The 21697-nt window shown below is 43.6% G+C and overlaps 2 protein-coding genes across 3 annotated transcripts in view; both read left to right on the top strand.

Moving 5' to 3' along the window:
• Positions 1-266: 266 nt before the first annotated feature.
• Positions 267-11340, top strand: OGFR (opioid growth factor receptor). Of its 2 annotated transcripts, XM_052683663.1 has the most exons (9): positions 267-578; positions 2366-2419; positions 4791-4838; positions 5458-5520; positions 5814-5898; positions 6295-6373; positions 6848-6914; positions 7216-7364; positions 7815-11340. In XM_052683663.1, exons 1-9 carry the CDS (start codon positions 360-362, stop codon positions 9178-9180), a joined length of 2130 nt encoding a protein of 709 aa, XP_052539623.1. In that variant the 5' UTR covers positions 267-359; the 3' UTR covers positions 9181-11340. The 2 variants fall into 2 exon arrangements, with proteins under 2 accessions (XP_052539623.1, XP_052539624.1); XM_052683664.1 differs by lacking the exon at positions 2366-2419 and having other exon boundaries at positions 268-578.
• Positions 11341-11466: 126 nt separating this feature from the next.
• COL9A3 (collagen type IX alpha 3 chain) overlaps positions 11467-21697 on the top strand; it is a 33081-nt gene continuing 22850 nt past the window's right edge. Inside the window, exons 1-5 of the mRNA XM_052683665.1 lie at positions 11467-12968; positions 14144-14212; positions 18528-18563; positions 19239-19310; positions 20080-20133. Of these exons, the coding sequence (XP_052539625.1) occupies positions 12903-12968; positions 14144-14212; positions 18528-18563; positions 19239-19310; positions 20080-20133 (297 nt within the window). The 5' untranslated portion in view covers positions 11467-12902. The remainder of the gene's footprint in view (positions 12969-14143; positions 14213-18527; positions 18564-19238; positions 19311-20079; positions 20134-21697) is intronic.

Genomic DNA, 21697 nt, shown 5'->3' with positions numbered 1-21697 from the left:
CAGCAGGGGTGTTCGCGCACCCGAGTCTTGCTGATGGAAGGAGAAAAGTTCCCATTCGTACAGCACCCCGTTTCCACCACCGTTTAGCTAGCACGGGAACAAGAGCCAGTCTCGCTCTGGCCGCTCGTTGACTGCAGGCTGCCGTTCCCTCCTCTCTTCCCTCAGCTGGACTGGCTGCGGGCCGGGCGGGCGGGCGCTAGGACCGCGCGGAGCAGCCTGCTGCCCAATGGGGCGCCGCGCCGCAGGAAGGGGGCGGGGCGTGCCGGGCTTCCACCTCCTCCGCCCCGACCCACGTGCTCCGGCTTTGTGCGGGCCGGCCCGGCGTTCCTTTCGCTTTCCTTTTCCTCTGCCGGCTTTCCATGGCGGCCTGGTTCAGTTTCAGGGCGGAGGAGGACGAGGACGGGGACGAGACGTGCTTCTGGAGGTACGACTCCACCTGGGAGGAAGACGACGACGACGAGGAGGACAAGGATGGCGGTGAAGGCCAGCCTAAGGGAGCGGAGGCGGCCGCCGGGGAGGAGCCGGAGGATGCGGAGAAGTCTGTGCTGAGCTCGCCGCGGGAATCCCGGCAGGCCCAGGTGGGTGCCGGCAGGCCCAGCGGTGCTCCTCAGCTCCCTCGATGCCGGGCTGGAGGCACTGGGGCGGGCGGCAGAGCCCTGCGTGCACCTGTCCGAGCGCCTCCTCCGGCTCCAGTCCCTGACTCCTCGACGCGTCTCCCCTTGTCCGTGCATCTTCCTGGCCCGGCTGCTTTTCCTACTGCCTGTATTTTGGGCCGCTTTTCCCTCCTATCCCGATTTACAGCCGGGGACTGGAGCAGATGAAACGCTTAAAATAAGTCGGAAGGTTTGTATGTTCTGGCAGCGATCGTTAACGTGTAGCTCTGTCCTCATCTCGATGGAGCCAGTCTTCTAACCTCGAAGAGAGGAGGCAGTGTGAGGCCCACTTGGAAATGATGTCTTTGCGACTCAGATAGCAGTGGCGGAGTTGTGTTGGAGCTTTAAGAACTAACTTTCATTAGGCTGCTATGTGCAGGGTTCTCGCATTTTCTTTGCCCTCACACCCTGTGGTATGGCTGCTTTACCCCATAAATAACATTTTGTTTTCTACATGGTGCAGCATGTTTTCTCCATTGCTTACGGATGCTGTTTTGGCACAATAGCATGGTGTCTGCATCAGATCCTTGCTTTACGTTGATGTCTTCTACAGTGTCCTTTCTCTTTCATGCCATGGAGAACCATCAGACCATTACTAAAATGAGCTGTGAGTTTTTCTTTCCTTTAGCCTTTTTTTTTTTTCTTATGCGAGATATTATTTATATAGCAACTCTCTGAAAAGATCCATTGATGTTCTCAGAACTGCATTTATATTCTGCAAAATGTTAACACTTGTCTCCATTTTTTAATGTTGATTCAACTTTATGAGGAGCCTGTCTATTCTGAAGCTGCTATCTTTACAATGTTGCTTTGCAAATGCAAAACTATTCAGCCTTTTATGGATCCAACAGAAACACTGTTAACTCCTCCCCTTTTGGGGAAATGAAAACTGATCTTTTGCTTCTGGTTTCATTTCAGGGATGCATCCATATTCTCAAGGTGGGAACAATATATTAGTATTAAACTTTAATCTTTTTTTCTTCTATGAACACTAAGTGAATAAAATAACCCTATTTAAAAAAAAAAAAAAGTAACTTCTATGCAACACAATATTCCAAACATCAATGGCTTAGTACAAAGCCACACCCCCTATACTTTACAAACAAAATCAAAGCTTAAATAAAGCAGCTGGGCATGCACATCTTCATGGGGATGGTGTGAGGCCTATTGGCATAGATCTTTGTGAGGTCACAGGTGTTTTAGGTGGAATGGAAGATCCTTCCCTGTTCCTTTATGTGGTTTGCGTTGTTTGATGGCACACGGTCAATTTTCTGCTCTTGATTAGAGCTCTGGTTTTGTTTACGAATTTTAAAACCTGATAAAATCCCTTGAACTTTCAGATTGTGCTTTCTGATGTTTGTTCTTTAGATTTTTATTTTCTTAGAGCGACTTCTGGATTGTGACAACAGTAAAAGCAAGGACCGTTTTTTTCACTTTGCCTTGAGGAGGATGTTGTCTCTGGGATTTGTGCCCCTGGAATATTGTTCTTCACCTTTAAAGTGGAGCTCTTCCTTCATGGATGGATATATAATCACCTCTGTCTTACAGTGCCTGATTCCTTTTTAAAGGGAGTGAGAATGAGTGCAAAAAGAAACAGTGCATCTTCTGGTATAAGTCTGTGCCTTTGTAACTTGCCAAAGCCACGAGTCAGGTTCCAAAATAAGTTCCTACTTCTGCTGATATTACACTAACTTTAATTCTTCTCCCCTCAGCCTAGATGGTATGCTATATTCCTGAAGCTGCTAATGTATTTATTCAATACTGAGGTTAGAGGGTTTTTTTTTATTATTTTCACTACACGCTTTCAAAACCTTCAAATCCTTTTATGCTTGCATGTCACTTGTTTCTCTGCAAATACCCCGTATTTGTAATTAAAAATGTCTGCAGGTGTCTTTTTAACTCTTTTGCACTCCAGTGCTTTAAGGTTCTTCCAAGAGTGACCACAGAACATCTTGGGGCTTATGCTCATCTTCAGAGATCACCTCTTCGTTTGCTGTAGCGCATGGGGTTTGTGCTGCATTGCTCAGAGCCTCGTAACAAGCCCTGTAGTTCTGCCATCTCCTAACTATCCCCAAATGGAAGGCTTCCATCGCTCGTCTAAGACTGTCTTCTTTCTTGTTGATAATCTCTGCATCCTTTCAGTCCTTTCAGTTGGATTTGATTTCCAGTTTCCAGCCAAACACAGTTGGTGTTACCCTTTCCAGCTTTGTTCTCTGCTCTCCTCGTGCTCTTCATGAAACAGTGCACGTTCTGATGCTTCAGCAGTGCTGGAGGTGGAATCCCACCTTAAGTTGCTTATGAGTGTTGTGAGAAGTAAGGTTTGATTTTTTTTTTGTGTGTGTGTACAAGTTTGTCTCCGTAATCTGGAAAGAAAGTGAAGGTCACATTTCTGTGTGGCTTGTACTGAAGTCTGTAGAAATCCAGGAACAACACCTCCATGGGCAGAGGGCTGAGTTCTTGCTCTTTGCTTCTCCACATTGTTTTTCCTCATGTTGTGCTCCAGCCTGCTTGCTTCCTTCACCCAGCTTCTTTCTGAAGCAGCCCAACAGCACCTTACACTGCTGTGCCATGTCTGTCTCTGTATTTATGCTTGTTCTTCAGCAAACCAATCATTTTTCAGAATTAAAACTATTTTCCTATTAACTCAGCTCAGCTAACTGTGTTAAAAGACATTGTTTTTGATTCTGAAGTGAAAGGAATGTCTGAAATTGATTCCTCTGTATTTGGCAGTTAAGTTCTCATTAATTCCTCATGTATCAGGATTTAATCTGTGGAGCTCAAAACTTACAGTTAAAAGCACTGCTGAATCCTAGAGCTCTAAATCTTGATCAGTGCTTACATCTTGAATGAAAGAATAATATTGATCTGCTTTGGCTGAGCAGATATCTCAGTCTTTTGTTTGCGTCCACGTTTATTTTCCAAATATTAACTGCATAGCATGGCTTTTTGTAGTTATGTGCATTTCTAGCTGCTCTATTGGCAAGGGGTGTTGCAGCAATGGGATACCAGCACTTGATTTCTAATCCTGTGTGGATCATGCAGCTGTGGGAAATGTATTGCAACGTAGACAGGTATTATTTTAGGTCACATCACAGCTTTGTTACATTAAAAAACGAAAAACAAAAAAACACAACAAGGAAACCACATAAACCTGGAGGTTTGTTTGTGTTTTAATTCCTTTCACCCAAATGAATGGGGACCATATTGTGTGCAAATGTATATTTAAACAAAATTTTAAAAATTCTTCATTGACCATCTCCCCCCAGCTGTGCCTGCTTCTAATTTCAAGTGCTAACGGTGGGCTGTACAGTTGGAGGGATTGCTTCATTACAAGGAGGTGCTGGGAAATCTCACCCTGCTCCTGCAGTAGTGGAACCACTTCTGGCTGTTTGCTGCTCGATACAAAGTGGTTTTCCTTATTTTTCTCTAGGCAAAGGAAGTTAAGTAGTAGCAAATGAGGCTTTCAAGTAACTTGAGAGACCAGTAGCTGCTTCTTTCCACTAAGTTTCTTGGAAGGTTTAATTTGCAAGATTCTGCCTGCCTCTTCCCTGTTCTCAAAGGCTCGGCTCTTGTTGGCTATTGCTGAACTCTCTTGCTCCTGTGTGCTTTGCACTGGGTGGATCCTTTTATTCACAGTAATCTTGTTTGTTTTGATGGTTGTGCCTTGACGTTTGCGAGTGCTTTGCAGCGTTGTCATGGTTTGAGACAAGGTGTGTAGCATCAGCAAGATTCTGCCTCTGTTGCTTACGAGTTGTCACAAAAATCTCTTACCATGGAAGTAATGCACTTAAATGTAAATATACATTAAAAAAAAAAATGACATTGTTTGCAACTTCCATTGTTCAGAGGTGTGTTCTTTATGATTGCTTTATACATGTTATGACTATAATGAATCCAGCATGCATGTGTAGCAGGTAGAGCCTGATATCTTGCTGTCAGGCAAATGTGGCAGCACAGGCTTTTTTCTATAGTAATTTAAATGATTAATAAAGACATGTTAATTCAGTTGTCACTAGGCAAATCTGTCACTTGGCAACTAATAGGGATCATGTGAATTACTGCTGTGGGTATCTTCATGTGGTATTACTGTATTGTTTTGTTTCAGTATGTTTCCTTCTAATTGCCTTCTCTTTGTAGGGACAAAGAAGATCCAATTCATCACCATTGTTTCAGAGGAGTTTTAAGGTAGGCTTGGCACACAGTTAGGTTACTTGGAAACATGAGCAGCAATGAAAATGAGGATTGTTATGGGAATAAAACAAATACCTAGTGTGACCATGTGGCTGTTGTTATCCGAAGGAGCACAATGCCAGATCAGCAGGACTGCTCTAGAGTAGAAAGCAAAAATGAAGAAAATGCACGCTGAATAATGTCTGGAGGAAAGAAGAGTCCTGAATTTAAATGATCTTTATGCATCTTGAATTCTACAGTTTAAAGTATGATCTCTCTTGACTGAAGCACGTAATGATTCAGGGACAGGCAGATAGAACTTAATTTGTCTACTTAAAACTTTGTGAGTTAACAAACTAAATAAGATTTATCATTCAGGGACTTTCCAGCTACCTCTGACCATTTCTGTAGGAAAACCTGCCTGGGATAGAAGGCAGACATCAAACACAAAGAGCCCAATAAAACTGGGAAGAAAAATCTTTTGAGTCCAGTAAGAACTGGCTGTTCTTGGGGTGCTGGAGCTGTGGATTGCTGGGCACAGGGGAACAGGTGTGGGAAATGCTGAGTTCAGGCTGCGTTTTTATTTTCAGAAGGCCACGTTATCCTGGGTGTCTGATCTGTGACTTTTCTCTAGATCTCAGGCAGGCGCAACTGGAATGCAGCAAGAGACTTGCAGAGATACAGGCATCGTTACCCGGTATGGACTTCATGATAGTGCACCTGCTCTCGTGGCTTTTCCTTGTTGCATGCTGAGTTTAGGAATGTGTTCTAGCTTTGAAGATGCCCTTTCATCTTCACACTGAGGCTTCTAGCTTTAAAGGATTAATTTATGAAGGGAGGGGATAATGTTCATGTGGGTGCATCAAAAACAAGCTGTTCTTTCCCAGAGGTTTCAAGGACTTAGCCTGTGCTCCTGATGAGAGGGAAGGAGAAGTGCTGAGGTGAGTACTGCATTACTGCTGCTTGTTGATTTCTTGTTCTCATTTCCAGGGTTTGATAGAATCAGAAACTGATGAGGAAGAAGATATGTGGAACTTGAGCTTCTACAAAAATGAGATTGCTTTTATGCCCCACGGTGAGTACCTTGCTTGATGACTGCTCAGTGCAGCTCTACTGTGGCTGTTGGAGTTGATGGAGGTGTAGCATAATCCATGTGGAACAACCATTAAAACAGAAACCAAATGAAAATAAAAAAACAAAAAACAAAAAACCCTCTACAATTTCCATTTTAAAATGTCTTTGTTCCTGCTGAATTTCTTTAATTTTCTTTAATTTTCTGTTTGCTGGTTTGAAAAAAATACATGATTCTTTTTTAATTATTCTGACTTCCCAGTATAGCTGTACAGCAGATAAACCAGTGCCTGAATGCTGACCCCTGGCTATGGCTAATGAACTGGCTGGGATGACTGGCTAACTTCAGTTTTCATTTGGTCTCATTTATTCTTGCCTCAGTTTTGTATTTTCTCTGCAGGTTTGCATATTGAAGATCTGCTTGAATCTTGGTGGGACAACTATGAAGTTCTGGAAGAAAACCATTCATACATACAGTGGTAAAATACCTGTGTGAATATAGTGCCTGTGTCAGTTGTATATGTGCTGTTGAATTCACCTTCCCATGAAGTCTAGAGTTACTCTTAAGTGAAACTTGCCTTTTTTTTTCTCTCTGTACCTTTGGAAGCAATGCTCTGGAAATCCTGAAGACACAGGTTCTCAGTGCAGCTGTGGTAATAGGTCTCAGTAAAGTAATGCTTGGTCTTCTAACGTACTGCAGAACGAAGTTTTGCTGGAGTGAGGGTTGGAAATAAGCAAAGTTTAAGTGCTGTTATTTATCACCTTTGTGTACGATTCTTTTATGGAAGGGATTTGTCTTCTAATTAACTACTTCTGTGTTCATAGGAATATGAACTGTCTGTGAGATTCCTGTGATCTCACAGTTTCTGGAATCATTTGAGTTTTAAGAGAGTGGGTTCCCTGGGTTGGATATCATCTGTGCTCATCTGGGCTGAAAACTTCTTTCTTCTTAGGCTATTTCCTTTACGTGAGCATGGGATGAATTTTCGTGCGAAGCCGCTCACGTGTCAAGAAATTGAGGTATTGTAAAGCTTATGTGCCTTTTTTTTTTTAAATCTGAAGAATGTTAGAATTTTCCCTAAAAGACTTATATTTAAAGTGTAGGGCTTTTTCCCCCCCTTGCTTTCTTGGGGCCCTGGTGTGAACAGGTCTCATTCAAGCACTGATTAGCAGTTGTCTGTCTTGTGTGTCTGCCAGTTGCTAGCAGCAGCACATGAAGTGATGAGTGATATAATTATGCTTTGTTTGACATTCAGATCCTGCTTAGGGATGTAGGTTATGAGGGAATTGCAACTTGTGCTCATTGGTCTCTCTTTTTCAGGCCTTGAAGAAGTCAGAGGAAGCTATGGAAAGGTTTATACGTGCTTATCGACTCATGTTGAGATTTTATGGAATAATTCTAGTGAACCAGGAAACTGGAGAACTCAAGAGAGCAGAGAATTGGGCTGAAAGATTTCTAAACTTGAACCGGTGAGTCTTTGTTTGTTTGTACTACTGATCATTTAGCTACAGCCATGCACTTGTCTGAGGAGGAAAAAAAGTCAAGAAAATCTTCTGTACCTGACAAATCAAGGTGTTGTTAACACAAAGCTTACCACAGCCAGGGACAAGATATTGGGCTGCATGGTCTTGTATGTATGACCCAATATGGTGGCTGTTTTCTACTGGTGGGTGATTCAGGAAGTCAAAAAGTTTTTAAGTAATTGAGTTAATTTCAAGAGGGGTTAGGAAGGTACTGCTGCAGATAATTGCTGTAAGTCCATTAGAAGTAGAACAAGCTCATATTTCCATCTGCATTGTGAAATAGCCTTTTATAGATTACTCAGCAGTACACAAAACATTCTGCAGGTGCCCCACAGGTTCATTATGACCTCAGGATTGTAAAGGTTTCACTTAACTTTAATCATCTGTTTGTCTCAGGTTTAGCCACAACAATTTACGGATTACTCGCATCCTGAAGTGCCTGGGGGAGATGGGATATGAACACTATCAAGTGCACTTGGTAAAGTTTTTCCTAACAGAAACTCTTGTTAATGAGACATTACCAAATGTCAAGAGAAGTGCCTTGGACTACTTCCTGTTCACCATCAGAAGCAAGCAGAAGAGAAGAGAACTAGTCCACTACGCTTGGCAGCACTACAGACCTCAGGGCAGCTTTGTGTGGGGGCCCCATGACAAACTCTTGAAGTACAGACCCCACTCCAACAAGTCAAAGTTGCACCAAAAGGCTGAAAATGAACAGAAAACTCCTGGTAAAAAGATTGATGATTCAGTGGAAGAGGGTCAGAACCAGACTGTAGAGGAGGAACAGAAGGCTGGTGATGCTGCCGACTTGCAAACTGAAGCAAATGAAGAGGACACGACGGAGAAGATAAGCAAATGTGTTTCAAAAGGTGGGGATGATGAAGATGAGAAAAAAACTCAATTTGCTCAGCAGGAGAAGGATTGCAACAGTGAGGCTGAATTGCAAGATGCAACAGAGAATGACTGTGGAAAGGAGAGCAAGAAGAGAAAACTGGATGCAAACTTGGCAGACGCCGTAAAGAGCGGACAACTGAAAAGCCCTTCTGACATTGAAAAAATCTCCAGTAATCTGGAAGAATGTGCAATTGATGCAGAAATCCCCTTGGATCCACTCTTACAGTCAGAAAAAGACCAAGAAACACCAAAAGAAGAAAATGCAAACCCCAAAGACTTAACAGTGCCAGAGGCTGGTGATGCAGCCATAAAGAGGAGGAAAGTTGATAAGAGAACACAAAGAAATAAAACGTTCAACTTGGCCATCAATCTGAACATGGCCCCACCTGCTCACAGTGCCCAGTCACATCCGTCTGTTTCAAATGCTAAGACTGAAGATGAAAAAGTCAGTGAGAAAAAGGCGGCTGTGGAGGAGATGAATGAGAAGGCTGAGGGCAATGCAAATGGTGGGGCTCTGAACTCCTCGGCTGCCTCCGTGCTTCCCAGCACTGCTCAGACTTCTCCAGTGAGTGATGGCATGGAGTCAAGTGCAGATCAAGTCACAGCAAAGAGTGATGAGCACCCCTGCAACGCCACCCTCCTGGAAGGCAACAGTGAGGCGGGTGGGGTAGAACAGCATAAAAACACAGCAAATGCAAGTGAAAAAGAAGGTGTGCAAGCCACAGGCAACGAACAAATTCCAGGGAGTCCTGAGCAGAGCGTTGCATCCTCTTGTGCAGAACAAGGCAGCACTGAGGTTGCAATACAAAGAACGGGTAGCACTGAGCGTGTGGCAGAGCCTGGTGAAGAGCACATAGCAACAGTGTGAGAGCAGCACGGTGAGCACTCGAGCAAGCAGAGGTGTGCTGCCCTAACTACTGAGAGCCAACTTCTGCAAGCTGTACGCTATGGAGAAAATAAACACTGACTGGGCTGATTCAGGCTCACCCCTGTCTCATTGTCACCCTTCCTCGCTTTGATAAGGTCATCAGTAGTGACACTGCTGAGAACCAGCACTTGATTGCCCTACAGGGGAAAACTTTAAATTAGTCATCTTCCTCAACAAGCTGTGGTGTTTGTGTTCCTATTTTTTTATCTGATGTTCAGAATTCTCTTGGAGCAACAGGGATTTTTGCACTTTGCTTTGCTTCTGGTATGTCCCTTTTTAAAGAAGGAGAATGTTAATCAGTTTCCTTGATTTGATTTAGTATTTAATAAATACATGAATTTTAATGTAAGATAGCATGATGTAATTTGCCAGACCTTTCTATTGCCATATAAATTCTTGGTTGTTTTGGAAGGCAGCACCTTCACAGTTTCTCTTTCCTGGGGCATTTGCCTGAAAGAGATGAGAATATTATGTAAAGAGATGAGAGATTTTGCATCATATAAGAGTTTTGTTGCCTCTCCTCCTGTAAGAAAACAAGTTTGAATTAAGACCAGGATAAAATGTGTAATATTAATGTGTCTGTGACCGGTATTAACCTTTGTGTACAGATAATGTTCTCCGTGGTGCAAAAACATTGGGCTACTTGTTTTCTTTATCCTCTGCAGTTGTTGTTTCGTAGCCCTTGTTGAATTTATTGAGAATACAAATTGTCTACGGGTTTCTAAGAGAAAAACCTTCAGACTTTGCATAGAGCTGTCTGGAGCACCTCTTCCCCTGCTTTTTCCACTGTGTTCAGGAGCTTGGTAGTCTTCCACATGAACTTACCCACTGCAGATGCAAAGCCCTTCCTTCCTTGATTGCTAAAATGGAAGAAATGTTTCTGTCGTTGTGTTTTCTCTGATTCTGTTGCTACTTGAAGTGACCTGAGGGGCTCTTTTCTGCTGGCCTGCTGGATGAAGCTGGATGTTTCAGCTCTAACCTGCATCCCAGTTGTGGCAGGATCATTCTACCATTAATGATCAGCTTGTCAGACTGTGAGGTCGTGCTTGAGTGCAGCATGTCTGGTTTCTGCTGGAGCTTTGTTGTGGGTCAGTTAATTGAAGCTTTAATTGGAGGGGATATGCTTGTCTGCTTCATTCATTTACAGCCATCAACAGTTTACTTTCAGACCTCGCCCACTGTTCTCCTGCCTTTATGCTACTGACCTCTCTGCTAGCTGTTCTGCCTGACTTGTGCAGGGTCCAACCGAGTCTGAGGGAATACAAAACAATTTAGCACTTCTGCTCAGAGAGATTTACAGCAGAGGATCCATTTCGTGAAGCAGAGAAAACGCTTTCACCAGCTGTTGAACAGAGAAGTCCGACCTACTGCTTGCTCAGATTGTTTTACTTTTGGTGTTTTTAGGAGGTGTTTATTTCGTGTAGGAGACAGAGGCTCGCCCACCTCACCATTGAGCAGATGCAGCAGCCTGTGCAGTGTTTGGCCTCTCTCTGCTACAGCTTTTTGTTTGTTAGAAGCTTCATCTTTCAAGGAACTTGATCTGTGATTTTCCTCCCCAGGCTGCAGGCCCTGCTTCAGCACATCATATCCTCACGTGTGGGAACAGAAGTCTGCAAGCTTAGTATTTAATGGTGATGGTCACACATGTGCTGGAAAAAGGCTTCAGTGTTTTTAAAATATTTTCTTTCTTATGAAAAGGTGGTGTTAAATAGCCAATAAGAATGCACTTAGCTCTACAGATATAAAAACTTGAAGATATTGAGTAAAAATTCTTTCATAAAAGGTTCATAAAGAATTGTTAATCGTGTTTTTTTGTATAGATTTGAGTATTTTATTTAATGACATTTCATTGTGAATATGTGCTCAGCTGGGGCATCGATCATAAATCCTGTATGCTAATGTGCAGTTTGTCTTCTGTTTAATGGGATTTCACAGTGAGCCCTAATCTGGAGTGCTCAAAACAAACCTTTCCCTGTTGTGTTCAGTTTAGAGTTTCGGCTGTAGGTGTTTGCAGTGAGTTCACAGGATGTATTTCAGCAATCAGAGCTGTATGATGGTCTGTTGCATTAACATCACCAATTAAAGCATGTATTTAATGCATACCAGTTTCCACTTACGTTTTTCATCTCTGAGGGCAGGATGTGACCATGGACCTGGTCTACCAACCCATCCTGTAGCCATCTGCAGTTGCTTTGGAACCTCCCAAGTGTATGCGATGGAAAGCTACAGTGATGCTCTGTAGAATAAACCAGGATTTCCCTTTTGAGCAGTTTCTAGTGTGCGTACAGAAGCTTTAGCTGTAGGGCCTCTCCCTTTGGGACATGAGATAATACTCTTTTTCAGTAAACCCTTTTTGAGCTGAAAATGTCATCCTTCCTTCATCTTACTCAACAAATGCATGGCAGAGCTGTTGAGTGGAGCTGGGGAAAGCTGGATCTGCTTTGCCATCGGTTGGTCTCTTTGAAGGAGAAGGTATGAGCTGTGAAGTTCCTATGGGGTTTGAGCTGTCTAACAAGCATTCAATTTATTTTTAAGCTGTGTGAACACAGGCACACTCTCCTTTTCTGTCCCTGCCTGACTGTTCCAAAAATCCTTGTAGATGCTGGTAAATGTTTGAGCCCTCTAAGTCTCTGTAAAAGCTGGTGGTGAAATATGGGCTGCTGGAGAGCTGGGCAGACATGCACTATTTGCCCATACAAACCTGGCATCAGGATGTCAAATAGAAGTCTTGGGATTAAATTTGTAAAGCCTTGGTTTTCTACTGCTCTCCTCTTGATAACCAAATTAGCTGTTTTATTCCTGAGTCCTACGGTTTATTCTCTCCATTTCCAAGTATTGCTTTGGATGAAGTTGTCTTTAATTCAAAAAGGGAAACCTGAAGCTGTCTGCTTCATTGTGAACAGGCTGCTGTTTGGGATCACCTTTTGGGGATCAGTTTGGCAACTGTTGCCCTGCTCCTTCCTTGCAAATATTTCAGAGGCAATTCTTCCATAATTCCTTGTAGTTCCAAGAATTTTTCCTTCTTTCTTCCTGCTTGTGTCTCTGTAGTCATCTCTCCTCTGGTCAGGATTCATCACTTCCTCGAGAAATAAGCCTGGCGTTCTTTGGGTTTCCCTCGAGGAAAAACAAAAAACAGTTGTAGCAGAGCTAACAAACCATCTCGCAAAGCAGTAAGTGCATTTCTCTGTAATTCTTGCACTCGTTACGTGTATAATAATTTTTTCAAGTAGCCTCAGGCAGTGGATGACTGTTATTTTTCATCTGTCCAGCACTGAAGTGATGATGCGCTTTGAGAAGTGCCTCAGCTGAGACCTAAGGAACGATGTATTTCCAGCTGGAGATGCAGAATTTTCTCCTGTGTGTGTCTACAGTTCAGTTGTTCCTTATGTTTCTTCCCTGCTTGCTGGGGCTGCCCAGCAGGGCATGAATGAGAGCCTCTCTTCATGACTGCCTGCTGCTCCCCCTCCTGCTCCCACCTCCTTGCAAAGCCTTCTCTTTCCTCTGGGCTCAGCCCCTCTTGCCTGTGCTCCTGAGCACTGCCCCTCCAGTGGGAGCTGCAGGTTTATCTGGAGGCGAGAAGTCTCATTTGTAAGCCAAGATCCAGGGGGAGAGAAACGGTTTGGCTGCCCAGGAGTAAAAAGGAGAGACACAGCCTGGGCACGATGACTGTATTCCCCACTCTTGGGCTTCTCGTCCTTTGTCAGCTATTAGCCGCAACGTCAGCTCAGGTAAGAATTTTCACATTGGTTTTATGCTCAAGAAATGAGTGTCTAAGAGAAAGACACGTTGCAGTGTGTGTATGCTATAACTACAGAATGAAACGTGGGAATAGCAGGTCATTAGAGTTGATTTAAAGCATGCGCTCTCTATGCCTAGCGAGGAGCTGTTTTCATACCTGCATCAGTAGGCTTTTACTTCTTAGTTCTTGTGTGCAGGAGCTGCTGCTTTACACTTTCTGTGCAAGTACTGTTTTTTTCAATTAGAGCTGCAAGAGATAAAGCCCTAGGAAAGGGAGAGTTGTTATAAGAGAAACAGGTTTTTTTCATAGTGAAGCAATGAGGTGCCCGTGAGACTGGGATCTCTTGATCTGGTTCTCCGTGAGTCAGAGAATGTTTTATTCTTTCCCTCCGAATTTTTAAAACTTCACATTTATGAAATAATGTATTGAATCCTTATTCACTTTGCTTGTGAAGCTATATTCAACTTCCCTGCATGATGTTAATATTTTTGCCTGGGGAAGTAACTCCTCAGTGAGTTTTTTTTTGTTGTGCCAGTAAGGAATTTTTGCAGTCTGGCTTGGAAATTCAGAGCTGCCCTCATCTGCTGTGAGCAGAGCTGCTTCCACAATGGCTCTTTGTTTTGCCAATGCTAAAGCAAGTTGCTCTCTGGAGTCCTCTCAATACAGAAGTCATTTATCAGACCTTTCTTTCCTTCCCCCAACCTCACACATCCAAAATCCCAGATTTTCAAATGACATCCTGCTCAGAGAGGAGACGTTTTTCCCTTTCTTATTCTGACTTCAGCAGACTCCTGTCTCCATCGCTGCCATCAGGCTGGGACTGAATACATTTTTAATGCTACACATTATCACTTATTTTCCATGGACCTCTACCCCATAAGGATCATTCCTATAGGCAGTGAGGAACACAGCCTGTACAACCAAGCCCATTTGCTTCCCATCTCTCCTTCCTGTTAAAGGAGCTAGAGACCCTGAGGCTGTGCTCACTTAAAAATGTTTTCCACAGAGCCTTGCTTTGAGCTCCTTCAAGTTTGCCCAGAATGGTGCAGGGCCCTGTGAGGTGAAGCAGCTGTGGAACTCAATGATTGCTTTCTTATTTAGCTTGTGTGTTCATTCTGATGGAAAAATAATCTTTCTTCCTCTTCATCCCCCCGATCCTCTCAGAGAGTAGGACCACAAGGCCCTCCTGGACCCCGAGGACCCCCTGGACCATCTGGCAAGGACGGCATAGATGTGAGTGCCACATGGCAGAGGGAGGGAGGGGGTGGAGCAGAGGCAGGGCGAGCTGAGCTGAGAAGTGCTGCTGGTCCTCCTGAGCCTTTGGATCATGCTGCAGAGGTGGATGGATGCGGAGAAGAAGATCTTGCCCTGCAACGGTTAGAATGGAGAATGGAGGCACTGAGTGACCTTCTTCACTGTGGGATCTGTACCCCATATCAGGAGAGTTCAGGACAAAGATAGCGTGTGTACAAGAACTCACGGCTATGCCTGCAGAGCTGTGCTTTTCTCTTTTGCTGTCTGGAGAGGAGGGGGGGAACAAAATGTGGAAAGTTGAGTGCATGAATGTGATAGGGGTCAGTGTTACTGCATGTTGTGTAGCTCAGAGGGGTTTGTGGTGCTTCAGAGCATCCACGGTCATGGAGAGTCTGAAGAAACTTGACATGGATGCTGCTCTTATGTATGTTTTATTTCAACAGAATCAGTGCGGTATCTCCAATCTACACTGACATGTGCAAAGTCAGAATCTGGCCCACTGGTTTTCAGACATGAGTTGCTTTCAATGGCACAAACAGAAAAAAAAAAACCTTTATTTCAGGGGGCAGTTCTGTAGGTGTACCTGTGTCCTGTGTAGGTAGAATGCTGTGTACCCCAGGGTACACAGAGAGGGAAAAAATCTTGTCCTATTGCCTTTAATAGCTGTCTCCATAGAAATTAAACATTGCTTCTGTGACTCTGGTGGAGAAGAACTGTTTGCTCTGTAGGTGACAGTGGGTTAGAGTATCAGATAAATGTTCAGCAGGATGGTATCAAATACAGAAGACCAGTTTCCTGTTTTGTTGCTCCTTTTGAGTAGTGCTTACTGCAATTGGGCCTTTTAGCAGCCTTGAAAAACTCTATTTACTCCCTGCAGGTCATTTGCTTTTGGATAAGAATGTAAAGGGGAAAAAAAAAAAAAGATATATGTTAGCTCCCTGGTAAGCAGTGAACAAGGAGCTTTTTTGTTTGCAGTGGAGAGCTTTCGTAGAGGCTGTGTGAGCAATGCTGGTCTGAAGAGAAAACCTCATTGATTTGCAGCTATTCCCTCTGAAGTGTCCTTTCAACTAAAGGAAGCTGTTTTACTGGAAATCTCACTCTGGTTTTGTAGCACGTGAAGTTCAGAGCTGATATCTCCCCGCTGTTCTTTGTGATAAAAGGCAGAAGGGGAGGAGGGCAAAGGAAACACATTCCTTGCAGCTGCAGGGAGCCCATGGTGTCTGTGGCCAGAAGACTTTGTGGAATGGGGACTGGTTTTGTATGCAGAGGAGTTGTGTGTAAAGAGGAATTTAGGGGGGACAAAGTCCTTCAGGTTGTAACCAACTTGTAGGTAACAGTATTTGGAAGGAAACAAATCCCTGTGATCCTGCTGTTCTGCCCCTTTCTACAGCATGTTTTACACCTTATTCAGGAGCTTCATCAGCATTGCTTCTGATGGTTGTTGGAAATGGGAACCTGGGGAAACACTTATAGAGTGAATCTACACCTTTTTATCCACTGCTAAAAGCTTCAGAAAGTTCCAGGTGTGACAAGACTAGCATCTAATTATTGTGAAGAACTTAGTCCTAATAAATCAAACTGCTGAGTAAAGAGTTTGAAGCACCAAGTCTTGCAATCCCACCTTCAGACGTGGAGTTCTGTCTGCATGGGAGCAGTCTGCCATTCGAACAGGCATAAACTACAACCCTCATTCAGATGCAGGTTGAGTCAGGTGCCCCGTTAATGTGAGAAGCCAGCTGTTCAGAGATAGCTTCTGCAGTTCAATCAGGCAGTCAGACCTTTAGAGAACTGCATAAAAGAAGAGACTTGTGGCTGGTGTTGAGGATGCTCATGCAGCGTTCCAGTTGAAGGGCTACTGTTTTTCTGGCAGTACCCTCCAAAAAGTTATGCCATATAAAATGCAGCAATGGATGGAGCCTGAGTAGCATTGTCAATTCTGTAAGGAATGAAGGCACTTCATTGTTTTTCTGAAATGGTGCAACTTTTTTTAAAGCACAGTCAGAACTCTTCTGGCCCTATATGTGCAAGTTGTCTGAATTCTGTAGGCCACTCCAGCTGGATCAGCTTCACAGATGGCTTTGGAAGGATGCTGTGTGGGAAGAGTTGCTCTGAGATTGATGAGTGGTGTCAAAGTGCTCGGTGCTTCCATACCATAGGCCCCGAGCCATGAGTGGTGCTCAAAATACAACTGAGTTAGTCAGAATATCTTGGAATAAACACCATACGTACAATTTCTAGAAGCTGCTGCTGTTGTTCCTTCCTTCATTGAGAGCTGCAGCATTCAGTTCCTCTGAAATCTTTATAATTACAGCCTTTAACATGCTTCACATTTCATACGCAGCACCAAACAAAATCTCCCTCCCAAGAATAGGAACAGCATGTTGTGATCAAAAGAATTAGTGCCAAGTTCCTGTGAATTATTTCTAGGAATGTAATTCCCCAAATTGCTAATAAGCAATTGTCGCTGTTCAAAAATCAAGCTCTTTATTTTTTTTCCCCCCACTTTTCATCTCATGGCTTGACTTTAATGCAGGCTTGCTAAGAAAGAGTAAACTGACTTCCTTCTCATGAAGCACCCAGGGGAGCACTTCCTTTTGCTGACAACCTTTGCCTCTAATTCCCAGTGATCTGGCATTAAGGGCATAAACACTTATTAGGCTTTTGATTCATCCGACCGAAGTTCTGGAGCTCCTGCAGAGTCCCTCAGGGGTCCTTGATGGCAGGATCAAGGTCTAAGATGGTCCCAAACAGCATTTACTAATGCTGTGACCTTGCTGTATGGGTTGCCACAGGAGTGAGGGGGGAAAAAAATGTGCAGAGGGTTGGAAATGTAGTGTGGTGAAGGAGGGATGCTGCCTTTCCAAGCCATTCATTGCAGAAGAACTGCTCCTTTCATTCCTTTGGCAAGGGACCTTCCCCACCTATGATCACGATAACTATTTATGGAAAGTCTGTGGGTAATGAACAGCAAAAGGGTTTCTTCATCAAGCCAGAGCACAATGCTACCTCTGTGCAATGTCCCTCTGGTCTGAGCATTGATCAGCCACCAGCACAGTGTGTAAATCCATGGCTGAGCAAATCAAAGCCAGTCTATGGGGCAGCCCAGGGCCTTCACAGCTGCCGACACAGTAAATGCAGAACTGTGCTATAAATTGCACACCTTTGTTTACTGCCTAATAACCCCTAATTATCAGACCAATGGCAAGAATGGGTTATTTCTAACCTTGCTCGGTTAGCAAGCAGTCTTTTTCCATGCAGATTTTTCTCTTCCAGGATATCAACGTGCCCCGTGTCCCCTCCTCACCCACAAAAAATGAGCTGCTCACACTATTAAAGTACTTACCCTGAAGCCGGGAGTAGAAGTCCTCATTCAGGGACCTAAGCTGGGACATGGAGGAGCAAAACGATTTGCCTCTAGACAAAGCAAGGAACTGAGCTGAGACTGTCCAGTTTCAGCAGGCTCCTGTCTTTTGCAGGCAATTGTTTTTTTACAGAGACTGACAATAAAACACAAATATCTGCTGGGATATTCTCGTCTGGGATCTGTGTGAGCTCCTGAATGGCATTATGGCTGGCTGAGCTGAAGGAGCAATTCAGAGGCTTTTTAAATATTATCTTCCAGGCAATAACTCAGTTTCCATTAGGATCAGAAAAAGAAAAAAAGAGCACTTTTTAAAGTAAATACTTTATTTTTTTTTAATCAAACTGGGATTTCATCCAGGTTGTGCAGTGGGATTAGGTTAAAATCAGTTGGGCGTTTTGTTCATTTGCTTTTCCTGTCCAGGTTTAGTCATATGAAGAAAGTTGCAGGAGACTTTTCTTCCCTTGTTGTTAGTCCCAAACTTCTGGTAGCACCACCATTTCATAGTGGGTCCTGGATACTTGGATCTCATAGCATCTCTGTTTTGTCATGGAAGATATTTGAAAATCGTAGTCACCATCCAGTTTCCTCTGTGCCTCGCTTGCTGCGAAGTCAAAGTGCAAACAGTTCCGAAGCATATGTGGAAGGAAATGCAGATGTTGGGGATGGTTCAGAACACTCTCTAGTGATACACTCATGCTCAGCCTCCCAGACTGCTACTGGCAATGTGAAAAGGGTTATCCAGCTTCATCTTGCATTAGGAGGTAACAGGATCCCATAGCATTACCTTCTTCATTCTGAGCATGGCAAATCTTGGAGTGGGCATGGAGGGAGCTGTGAGCACCGTGGCTGTTGTGCATACTGCTGCCACAAGAAGCCAACAGAAAGGAGAAGTTCATCACTAACACTGATGTCTTTTCTCTTTTTACTCAGGGTGAGCCGGGCCCTCCTGGTTTGCCAGGCCCACCAGTAAGTATTACCTTACTGATGCCAACTTATTTGTTCCCTTAGGAAGAAGCGATGCGCAGGAGCTCAGTCTTATGGCTCCCTTTCCTCTTGATCTGCAGCAGCATTTCCATAACTCAGCACTGGTTCTGGGGAGAAACAAATTTTTTTGTTTCGTTGCTAGAGGTTGCATGCATGGGGGTTGAAACAGGGTGATCATAATGGTCCTTTTCAATTCGGGCCATTCTATGATTCTATACGTGAAATACAGCTCACCCATCACCAGTGTAACAAAAACTGGCACCTAGCCATGTATGCATGTTTATTTTTGGTGTCAATTTAGATCTACTTCAACTCCCAGTCTGTCACGTGGTGGTGGAAAGTGTGGCGTAGCTCTGCTTTGGGTCACCTGTCCTGTCCCTTTGTTCGTGTTGCATATGCTGTCCCTTTCTTCTATTAGGAGCAGCTTAAGGGTAGCTGTGTCTGTGAATATGGTTGTGGGGAACTGAGCTAAAGCGCTGAAACATTTAGGATTTGGATATGGGTTCATGACAAATTTCACCTCTCGGGAGTAATTCTTCTATGTTATATGGTGTAAGATGAACACATCAACAGATGAACCTCCATCTTGTAGTCTTTATCAACACATGACATGTTTCATTTGTTATGGTATAAAGAATTGCCTGTTTTCTGATTTAGGGACCAAAGGGTGCACCAGGAAAGCCTGGAGCAGCTGGTGAAGCTGGGCTGCCTGGCCTTCCTGGAGTAGACGTGAGTATTTTGCCATCTCCTCTTAAGCTGTTTAAGCATTTTGTATACATGAATGTTGTTCTGCATCTCATCAACTTGCTCTGTATCTACTGGAGAAGTAAAGTGGGTACAGAAGGTACATCTTATAAATCAGGAGAAGTTTTAAGAGTTGAAAGCATCTTTAGATTGAACTAAGCAGTATGAGAGTGATTTTGGGATGCAGAACTGATAGGACAGCACACTTACAATGAAACATTGCAGCTCTTGGGAAGTGTGCTAGGCAGGGCTGGAGAAATAGGAACATCTGTTGGCATCTTGAAAGCAAACCACTTGAGCCTGATTTTGGAGATCCAGTGTTCCTTATTTGCTTGAAGCTTGATGCTCTCTTGCCTTTTTGTTTGTTTGTTTGGTTTTTCTGTTCAGAGCTGGACAGGTGACTGTATATAGTGAAGTTTTCCCAACTTAACAACTTACTGCCATAATAACAGAGCATAGCCAGCGTATTTTCTTCTACTTCAGGCTAAGAGGAAGCACATAGGCAGCTTCTACAGCTAAGTTGGGGACAGCAACTCAGTAAACTCCAACAACAAGATCTCTTGGTGGTGTTCATCTGTACTTAAAATGCATGGGGTATTTGCTTCTGGTCTTCTGTTTAACTGCAGAGGGAACTGAAGAGGTTGGGCTTTCCTGAAAGTTTGACATACAGGTGGTATATGACAGTGACAGGAGTTTCCTACAGCTCTTGTTTCTGTGTTTCTCTGTCTTTACGTTTATTCTTGTATTTCCACAGGGTTTAACGGGAACTGATGGCCCTCCTGGCCCAAATGGGCCTCCAGGAGACCGTGTGAGTACCACATTGCATCCCCAGTGCCTTGAAATGGAGCTCTGTCATTGCTTACATTGATGATTCCTCCTACCTTTGTGAATTGGTGACACTGGGGAATTGATGATGGCGGGTTATCTATCTGTGAACCCTTGTAGAATGCTTAGATCTTTGAAATGAAGACCCAAATGGTTTTTCTGTAGGTGCAAGGCATGGGATCCATCTTTCTTTCACATGATTTTGAATGAGCTTTGGATAGTTTTAGTGCAAATACCAGTGCAGAACATCTCTTGTGGTATTTTGAGCATCCAAAAAAGCAATCCGTAAACTTAATTAAAGCATTTATCAAAGTGAAGCTCTTTGGGTCTTTATTTTCAGGCTGATTTTGCAGTTCTGTTATGGATATAATTACATTAGCTGTTCAAACTTTTGCCTTTTGTTAATTCTGAGGCTGTCCATGCAGTTGACGTTATTAGCTGCTTTGGAATAAATTTCCCTGGTTGATAGAGAAAGAAAAAAAAAAGGTTCTTCTTACTTCTTATGTATTATGGCTCTGCTGAAAGACACTACAGGGAGAAAAGGCTGTCTGTGATGCTACAGGTGTCCTTCAGGTCATCTATAATGGGGCCAGAAAGATATGTAGGCCTCTGTTATGACACTGGGAACACAGCATAGGTGAGCCATTCAGCACAGATTTTACCCAGCATGGCCATCCTCCTCTCTTCTATCACAAGCCATTACGGGTTGCTACGAGCTGGTCCACAGTTCTCTTGAACTTGGGGCTGCAGTGATGGGCTCAACACAGATTGCAGCGTGCAGAGGTTAAAAAAAAGAAAGTAGTGCTGCTGGCAGACCTCTCTAGGATGTTCAGTATTTCTCAATCTATATATATATATATTTTTTAATATATATATACATATATATTTGCCCCAGAGACTCAAACAAAGCACAAAACTCTGAGTTGTCTTAGTTAAAGCAATGAGTGGTAGAGCCATGTGTCTTTGATACACTCTTCTTCCTTTCCCATGTGCAAGGCAAAATTAGCTTGGCCTCTGGGAAAGTTGAACCCAAGCATCCTGACCACAGCTCTGAGCTTCTATTCATCAGCACTGCACTAAACATCTTGCATCCTGCACTCCTCTTATGATAAACCTGTCTCCCCAGAGTCGCATCTCGGACTGTGATGAGACTTCAGGAAACTGAGCTCTGATTTTTGAAATAGAAATGTTAAGGAGCACACAGAAAACCGTGAGATTCTGTTCCCCTGTTTCACGTTCAGTGGTAATATTTGGCCATGCCTACTTTAGCTTATGAAGTCTGAGTTAGCAGGGTAATGGAGCAGATAATTCCTGGGCACCAGAACTTCCCCTCCAAGTATTTGGTAGGAGCACACAAACAGTGTTCTAGCACACAGAGTTACTGTAACTTTGTGTTCTGATTCGACACAATTTCCCCTGTCTCTTAACTCAGTCTGTTAGCACGGGGCAAACTTGGGGCATGTTGTCACTTATGGGAGTTTTTCGAGGTCAGTGATCTGTCTGGAAAATCATTTTAATTGGACTAATAAAAGCCTGCAAAAAGAAAA

The sequence above is a fragment of the Tympanuchus pallidicinctus genome, unplaced genomic scaffold (assembly GCF_026119805.1).
Source record: "Tympanuchus pallidicinctus isolate F22 unplaced genomic scaffold, pur_lepc_1.0 scaffold20, whole genome shotgun sequence".
NCBI classification, from domain to species: domain Eukaryota; kingdom Metazoa; phylum Chordata; class Aves; order Galliformes; family Phasianidae; genus Tympanuchus; species Tympanuchus pallidicinctus.
This window is presented reverse-complemented; position numbering and strand designations above follow the sequence as displayed.

Excerpts from the sequence above, each read along its gene's own strand:
- OGFR (XM_052683663.1), top strand. The coding sequence starts at position 360 with ATGGCGGCCTGGTTCAGTTTCAGGGCGGAGGAGGACGAGGACGGGGAC. Across the intron at positions 5,521-5,813 it reads GATACAGGCATCGTTACCCG|GGTTTGATAGAATCAGAAAC; the intron begins GTATGGACTTCA and ends TCTCATTTCCAG. Across the intron at positions 6,374-6,847 it reads AACCATTCATACATACAGTG|GCTATTTCCTTTACGTGAGC; the intron begins GTAAAATACCTG and ends CTTTCTTCTTAG.